This window comes from Rhipicephalus sanguineus, chromosome 5 (genome assembly GCF_013339695.2).
Source record: "Rhipicephalus sanguineus isolate Rsan-2018 chromosome 5, BIME_Rsan_1.4, whole genome shotgun sequence".
In the NCBI taxonomy this organism is placed as follows: Eukaryota; Metazoa; Arthropoda; class Arachnida; order Ixodida; family Ixodidae; genus Rhipicephalus; species Rhipicephalus sanguineus.
The window spans coordinates 82,005,764-82,014,105 of NC_051180.1; the positions used below are offsets into that span (position 1 = coordinate 82,005,764).

General features: G+C 47.6%; 1 protein-coding gene across 1 annotated transcript; it reads left to right on the top strand.

Moving 5' to 3' along the window:
* The first annotated feature begins 1,490 nt into the window (after positions 1-1,490).
* On the top strand, positions 1,491-8,116 carry LOC119393880 (carboxypeptidase N subunit 2). The gene is made up of 3 exons (XM_037661066.2): positions 1,491-2,220; positions 6,436-6,584; positions 7,819-8,116. Exons 1-3 carry the CDS (start codon positions 1,562-1,564, stop codon positions 8,076-8,078), a joined length of 1,068 nt encoding a protein of 355 aa, XP_037516994.1. The 5' UTR covers positions 1,491-1,561; the 3' UTR covers positions 8,079-8,116.
* Positions 8,117-8,342: the final 226 nt, after the last annotated feature.

Genomic DNA, 8,342 nt, shown 5'->3' on the forward strand with positions numbered 1-8,342 from the left:
ACACGAACGCACGTTTTCCATGACCTATAGGTAAAAAAAAAAGTCCGCGTACTTAGATTAAGGAAGGAGTACTTAGATTAAGGTTAAAGAACCGCAAATAATTGGAATGCATCATTAGGCAATACGTCGTGCTTCACTACCAGACCTTGATTATGGCAAGTAAAATCCCGCAACTTAAGAATAATGCCATGTTATTGCGAAAAGTGCAGTTGTCTCTCGCCATTAAGGAAGAGTAAGAGAAGTAGAGAGAGATGTAACGTCGCCCTGTCTACGGCAACGAATGTGAGTGGCTGCGCTGACAGCTACAATGTAACACTTTTGAGTCGACTACAGCCAAACTGCTTATACAACATGTGTATATAAACTTGCAGCTCGATTATCATAAATTTACCGCTGGCGCAAACTAATGTGATCCCCCCCCCCTTTTCTTCGTTTGCACTTCCTCTTCCCTTGCCTTAGCTTATGTTGGCGTGACGTGCACAAATTTATGATTTCTGCAGTGACAACAATAGAGTTCGTGGTGCAAGTCATGCTCAACGATTTTGCATACTTCTCTTCTCGATGCCCTCCTTTCACCTTGCCTTGTAGTTCGCTTGGCAAAGCCAGAAGTAACGATTGCCATAAAGGCGCTGAACCCTGTAACCCCGAGTGTCAGATGACTTAACGGTGCCGCAGGCAGCGCAGATATGGGTTGCATAAGCTCTGTGACAACGGAGCAGCATCGAGGTCCTGTCAGCTTACGTTTTAGCCCATCGCCACGAGCCACGGCAAGAGTGACAGCGCCCATAACGCCAGGATGGAAGCACAAGACAAGAAATACCGGCGCAATACTGCGCCCGTCGACGATTGTCGTGACACCATAGTTTATGCCTCAACTACCTGGACCACTGGCTGCGACGGGAAAGAACGAGTTTATGTTCTTCTTCGTTGCAATAACGAAGACCACGTGTCTTCATGGCAGTGCGCCGTTTGCGATCGGTAGTGCACGAAACAAAACGAACACGTACGTACTGCAGTACAGTCGAGCGCGTCCCTGGAGAGACGATACGGTGAGAGAGAGTTCAAGGGGCCGCGGAAGTGCTAAGACAGTGATGGCTCGTCTAGCCAGCCAGGGCCTATTAAGACCAGCGCCACGACACGTCTCTCTCGGCGGCCTCGGGAAGGCGCACCCGTGTCCTTCACAAAAAACTTCCTTGTCATCTCTAAGCTCCCGCGGCGGTGTGGCCTTGTTTGGAAATTCGAAAAATAAAGGAGCAGCGCGACACGTGTATAGAAAGATCATTAAATAAAACGGCGCAAAACGTGTCTGCCACAGAGCGAGAGGCTCTGCAACAGGCTGCCTGAACAACTTTGGAATAGGCAATGGGCAAGCATCCACGGCAACCGCAACAGCGTTCAGGTTAAGTCTTTCTCTTCTTTCTTTTTTTCTCTCACTGTTGGCCCTCCTCGAGACCGACCGCACTTATAAGGACTGGCACCGTCAGCACGTTCCCTTTAGCCGCCAGGCAGACAGTCCGACGACGCGGAAGGCGATTGCTCCGCCCACGAAAAGTTGTCTATCATGGTTGACTACGCGGCGAAAACTTCGGCCTTGAGCACGGTGCTGCTCTTGGCCACGGTTATGTCCTGGGTGTCAGCGGAACCCTTATGCCTCGAAATCGACGGCCACAAGTACCGGCGGCTAATCTGCCGAGAGTTCGAGTCTCCCGACGACTTTCGGAGGCACGTGCCGCGAAGCGAATCTCCCAAGGATACCTGGTTCCTCCTCATCGACAGTTCCATGGACCGCCTTCCTCCCGCCGCCTTCGCGGGTCTCAACGTCTCGGAGCTGGTTTTCAGCAACGTCGTCCTGAGCTCGCTGGACGCACCGGAGGGCAGTGAGGGACCGCTTTCGGGACTCGAGGACTCGCTGCAGAAATTCGTCTTCCGGAGGGAGAGTACGTTGCCTTCGTCTTGGTCGCAGCTGGGCAACATGACCGCCCTACGAGAACTGCACCTACAGCGCTACCTGAACCTTAACCTGACGCGCGACTTCGGCAAGCTTCCGCCAAGCTTGAAGCTCGTGTTCGTGTTCGACTCTTCGGTGAACAGGGTGGACGACGACTGGCTCGTGGATCTGACCAACTTGGAGACGGTCATCGTGCGCGTCACCGACATGGCGCTCTTCACGCGCTCCATGCTTCCGAAGCCTGCGTCCAAGCTGAGGACTCTGGATTTGGCGTGAGTCGTTCTTTGCGCACGGTCACTGTTGTGACAGCCGCACCAACTCCGGTCACACTTGTCAAAGCTTTAGAGGACAACAATGAGTAGATTACACGAAGGAGAGATAAGAGTAGGGAAAAAGTAGAATAGGGTTATGCAGAGCATAAAATGTTCACGACACACCGCACGCACAACGCAGGGGCGTAGGCAGAAATTTTTTTCGGGGAGGGGAGGGGGGAGGGCACCTCCTTGATTTGAAGTGGGTGGGGGCCAGACAGGCAGATGTGGTCAAGTGTCATTTTGGGCTCTGTATGCCTTAGCAAAAAAAAAAAAAAAAAAAAAAATCCGGGGGGCACGGGCCCTCTGGCTACGCCACCGGCACAACGTTAGTCGTCTATGCACACACAAGTAACCAGGGTGTCGGAACGGAACGAAAACCGAAAACGAAAAAGAAAAAAAAACGATATTTTTGACCGGAACGAGAACGTAACCGAAACTTTATCTATTATTTCGTCCAGGAGTGAAACCGAAATTTTTTTCAATCGTTTTTCGGTTCACGAGAAAACTTCGCAGTCCGGAACAACTGTGCTCATGCAATGTGAGCATATCTCAGGGTACAGTATTAACGCGTACCTCAGGAAGGAATTCCAAAGCAACGATATGTTGCAATTGTGCGAAACACGAAAACAGTGGCAACCAGAGATGTTTATATTAACACAAGTGGACTTTTGCGGGCCTGTCACGCAGGCTAAAGTGGAAAGGGCATTGTCGGCGCTGAAGTTTGTTACAGCGAAGGCTCTTATGAGATGACAACAGCTGATTTTGGCCCCATAGTTGTCCGCCGCCGCCCGTGTCCGTGACCACTATCGCGTGAAGTAAGAAAAAATGAAATGAGAAACAAATTTTTAGGATCGGATGGGATATTTATCCGCGCCCCCTGCGTGGCAGTCGAGTCTTCCACCACAGTGCCACGCTGGTGCTTATAGCTCCGTCGCAAAAATACTCTATACAGGCATCATGTCAGGCAAGGAATCGTGTTAACATATGTAATACAGCGTGGCAGAAGAGGAAAACGACAACCAGCCATCACACAATGCTAATTCCGCAAAGAGTGTGTGGTTTATTGCTTCTCACCCACTGCAAAGTGCTCAGCCATAATTTATCGTCATCTGCCACAGCACAAAGCGCACATAATGCCTTACAGATGTGTAGCGGCTACCACGATTCTCCGAAGAATTACAAAAAAATGACATAGTGGGAACTTCGCTACTTCAGAAAAATTACGATGATTTATGGCGTAGTGGGTACCTTGCATGTGTACTTGTACCGTTGCCCCAAGAGACTCTACAACGGGCTCTACAAAGTCCACTCTTCCAACTTTCGCTGTGACTGTGCTGCGCATTCCGCGCAGGCCGGGCAATCTTTTTATCAGAACAGCGGTCTCGCACATCAGAGAGTACACTCAATGACATGCTGCTTCTGAGATCGTGCTCACTCCCTTGTCACAAAGCACTGAGCCCACTAAAAATCGTAATTGAATTTGGAAACAAGAAATACTATGACTTTGAAGGGTATACTGGTTTGTGCTAGTTGGTAGGAATTCATCGTACAGTTACTTCCGCACCTCTGAAGAACGTGTTTTACCCTTGTCCCGCTTTTTTAGGAGGAAGGCAAGTAACTACATCACAAATAAAATGATTTTTATGATTACTTTAGCTTCAAATTTTTCCATAAAAAGCGTTACGAACCGTTACGGAACATTTTTTTTCGTTCCGGAACCAAAAACGGAGCGGAACTTTTTGCGGTGGAACGAAACTAAAACCGAAACGAAAAACATTTCGTTCCGACACCCTGCAAGTAACGCAAACACGGGGAAATGTTTCCCATGGACGATCCTCGGTGTTTGAGAATTCGATAATTTATGAACGAGTTATCTTGAGTAGTACCGACAAAGTTGCGTGCTACGACGTTTAAATTGACGGTTACTCAACATAACGTCATTATCTTCACCTTCTTATTTATGTGCACGTTAAAGAACCCCAGGTGGTCAAAACTTCCGGAGCCCTCCACTACGGCGTCGCTCATAATCATATCGTGGTTTTGGGACGTTAAACCCGATGAATTATTATTAGGAAAAAGAAAAGTTTCACCGCTTATTGAACGACATGTCAGCCCACTATTTGGTATCGGTTTCTGCAAGACACCACGTAATCATTTGTTGTCTTTTTCTCTTAAACTATTTGTCTCTGCAAAACTAAGTGTACAGCATTAATTTATAGAAAAATAAATAGACTGAAACTGAAGTACAACCAAACGAAGCCAACAGATAAAGAATATGATCGCGACTAGCGAAAATTGAGCTTTTAAGCTCCCCTCGCTCTCACTCAACGTAAAGTAGGGCGTATGTATAGATCGCTTGCCCCTCAGTATCGTGAGCTTAACCGAACCGTCATACACAGGATTGCTATGCTGATGATATCTAGCACACCAGCATTAAGTGTATGTGGACTCTATATAGCAGTTACTCGCCAAAATGTCGAGCACCTCAATTCCCGCAATTATGCGCATCGCGCAATTCAGTTATGAAAGAAAGTGGTACACTTTATGAACACTTTGATGATGTCGACTTCTATAAGACACTAACACAAGTTGTAACAGTTGCGTACATTTAGCTTGTGCGCAAAAAGATAGTGAGTTGGGCTAGTTGGTTCATGTTTAAAAATCAGGATGAAGCGCATCGAAGATGCGGACGGTCCTGTCCCGTCCTGTCCTGCCCACTTTCACTGTCGGCGTCTTCGGTGCGCTTCATCCTAATTTCTAAATATGAGCTTGTGCGTCGTCAGATTCAACGAAAAAGGGTGAGCGGCACGTCAAAGCCTTGCCGACACCATGCGGTCTCTCCTAGAACGCTGATATAGAGGGCTCTCTGTAAAATTAGGCCTATTAATGCTTCTTCGAGCGCCCCTAATTCCTAGCCCACGAAACCGCCACGGCCAGAATTTCATTGCGTGTGTTTTTTTGTGTGCTCACAGGCAACAATAACAGTGTGTCCTACAGCTTCTTGAATCCTACCTGCAGGGTAATCAATGTTGAACGTAAATAAGCCCTTTGTTAGTTAATTTAATTGCAAGGCAGCTCGAAATGTAATCGGCGCGCTCTGGTGTGCATTAGAAAACCATAGTGGACACATCGTGTGAGAGTGGATGTTTTTCTCACAGTTTCATCCCATATTCGTGTGATTGACCACACTTCGAGAGTTACCGGACAATGCAGTATACAGCTGTCGCTTTTTGTTTTGTTTTGTTTGTTGTACTTTAGAGCTTCGCGAGTACGTCTGCTGCTGAATGCACGCGAAGAAGAAGAAGAGGTCAAATGTACGTTGAAATGTTACATGGCACATTTCTCGGTGCGCTCGTTCAGAAACAACTTACAAATTATTCTTCCAGGCTACTGCGTATGCTGGGTAAAAAGACCGAAATAGTGACTTTGTCGAGTTGGTTGCGCGATGTACATTTCCAATTCTTTTTATTCTTGTCTTTATCGCGGAATGCAAAAGGAGTAAAAAAGAACGAAATTTCTTTAGAATACTTTGCCCTATCATAGAAATTTCACACACAGGCGAAAGAAGAAAATACGAAAAAGTGACATCGCACGTTACCGCGTTTCATTTAAATTGCGGAAACTTATGCTTCGATTTATAAGAAATGAGCTACACTATTCACTACACTTAAGTGGAGAACGGAACACTTGAAGAACGACCACTGGACAGGTAGTATGCCGCGGAGCCCGGTATTATTCTTGTGATGTTATTTCTTCTTTTAGCGCTAACAGAAAAGTGTTTCTTTCCTTCTCTCTCTCTCTCTCTCTTTCAGACGCAAGAACTGACTGAGTTGTCTGTAAACTAATACAGCAATCGTTTTAGGTACTTTGCTCAAGAGAAGGTATGCCGAGTGCACAATCCGATCTCGTATAACCACTTCTCACTTGTTCATGAAGCTCACGATCCACAAACTACGAGTTCCTTTCGAACTAGGAGTTTCCGTGATTCGAATACAAATCTCGCATCAAGACGTCCCTGCATAGCGGCGTCTCGTAAAGTGGTCGTCGGGTGCGCGGTTATAAACTACTCGGAAGCTTTGGCAGAAAATACCCTAAGCCGCGGGATCACGTACGCTGATAACACGGAACCTTTTCTCTCTCTCTTTTTTTTTCTCGCATACTTGTTACGCACAGCGAAAACCAGCTGAGAGCGTTTCCGCGAGGGATCGGCGAAGACCTTCCGGCACTGCAGTTCGTCAACCTCGAGGACAACAGGATCACGAGCCTCGACGAGAACGACGTCGCGCCGCTGCACAGGGACACCGTGCTTCTTCGACTCATAGGTGAGGTCACCTCAGGCTGACGCTTCGTTTCGTTCGCGCGTTGTCCGTGCAGTGTGATGGACATGTAGGCGTGCGCAGAGTTCTCCATTAGGTGAGGGTAAGCAGGACTGATTTGAGTGTGAGGAGGATGGAAAGGAGGAGGGGGACAGGGTAAATTTGCGTATCATAGCCATGTACAGTAAGGTACAGAGGTGGGCGAGTTGGAAACGATGCATATACTTGGAAAAAATCGGCGCGAACGCGACGGAGGGCTCGCGAACTCGCGGAAGCGTTCTTCATCAAATAGAAGGGTTATGACTGCACATCTGAACTTCTGTTTGTTTGTTAGATTGTGAGGTACGCGCGCTTAACAATTTCTTTCACTTAACCTAAAATCCACGTAACCATAGTGTTGGTTTTCGTGCGTTCGGCTTTTGTTTCAGTAGACTTCAGTTGTTAGACAACGCTCGTACTGTGTCCTTCTATCGTCTCGTGTCTCCGTCATGTTCGCGCTTATTTTTTCCAAGCATCCATGCACACTATGCCCTATAGCAAAGGAGTGGAAAGGGGAAGCGAGGCTGAGGGGGCAAAAGATGAGATGGAAAGGTGAAGGGAGGGTATAGCATAGTTTAGCGGAGGTGAACGGAGGAGGGAGGCGTCAGACTTTTTTTTTTCGTAAGGGAATAATTCTATCATAGTAAAAAACAGTGCGAAGACTACAAAGACGAGACAGATGAAACAGGACTCGTCCTTGCAGTCTTTGCGCTGTTTTTGACTATGAATGTGTACCAACGAGCTCAAGTTCGCACGCTTCTCAATAATTCAACCAATGACGTTGCGGTACATATCATTGCAAAGCCGGCTAACTAATGAGGAAACGCACTTAAGAAAGAGAAGTTCTGTGAATTCGGTCCCTGAAGATTTATCGAGAGAAACTCCCGCGAAAGAAAACGCCAAGTGTGCTCGGGCCTCTATACAGCATGGAGCAAAATCACCAAGCGTCTGCATTTCAAGAAAGCTCGTGAACTTGCAGTAGCTGTCCTCTTAAAAGAAAAATAAAAAAAAACTGCACGACGACTGCGTATTGGAGCTATCTGTCGTTTTGTTAGACTGTGAAACGCACGTGCGGCCTAACTTAACCCCTTAAATCCGGTCTGCGTAGAACGATAGGGCCGCCTCCTTGACAGCCCAGCAGCAAGTGAGACACACGAATATCAGCGCATCGTGTTTCCTTCCCGTCTGGACGTCCTCGCAGGCAACCCGATGTACTGCGACTGCCGGCTGTGGTTCCTTCTGGACTACACGGACAGATGGCACTACTTTCTGTGCCAGGCGCCCGAGATCCACCGGGGACGCTACATCAAGATGCTGTCGGAACCGGAGCTGCGCTGCGGATACGGGCCGGCCCCAGAACCCGGCGTCGTCGGAGAATCTCCAGCGCCCGCGGCTCACGCTTCGCAACCTCCCGCTCAAGTCGCGCCCCCGGGAAATTCCTCCGCCTCCTCTTCAGCGTAATAAACAGTTGTTGCGAATGTCAATAAAACCAAATATTTCAATGATATTAAGCGCCCATAGCAAGTGTACAGTTTTCCAATTGTGTGTGTGTGTGTGTTTTTTTTTTTGCATCGACGGTAGAACGCATTCGTATATGCTTCATTTTGAAATGGAAACAGCGCGATTTTTTCACATGAGGACAAACGCACTGCATATATGCTTCAGTCGCGGCCTATGAAAAAAAGAACTCTAAATCCAGCGCTTAACCTAGCACTAATTCTGCTC

Bases quoted from the DNA above. Each gene is read 5' to 3' on its own strand.
- LOC119393880 (XM_037661066.2), top strand. From the start codon at position 1,562: ATGGTTGACTACGCGGCGAAAACTTCGGCCTTGAGCACGGTGCTGCTC. The intron at 2,221-6,435 runs GTGAGTCGTTCT...TGTTACGCACAG, and splicing joins CTGAGGACTCTGGATTTGGC to CGAAAACCAGCTGAGAGCGT. The intron at 6,585-7,818 runs GTGAGGTCACCT...ACGTCCTCGCAG, and splicing joins CGTGCTTCTTCGACTCATAG to GCAACCCGATGTACTGCGAC.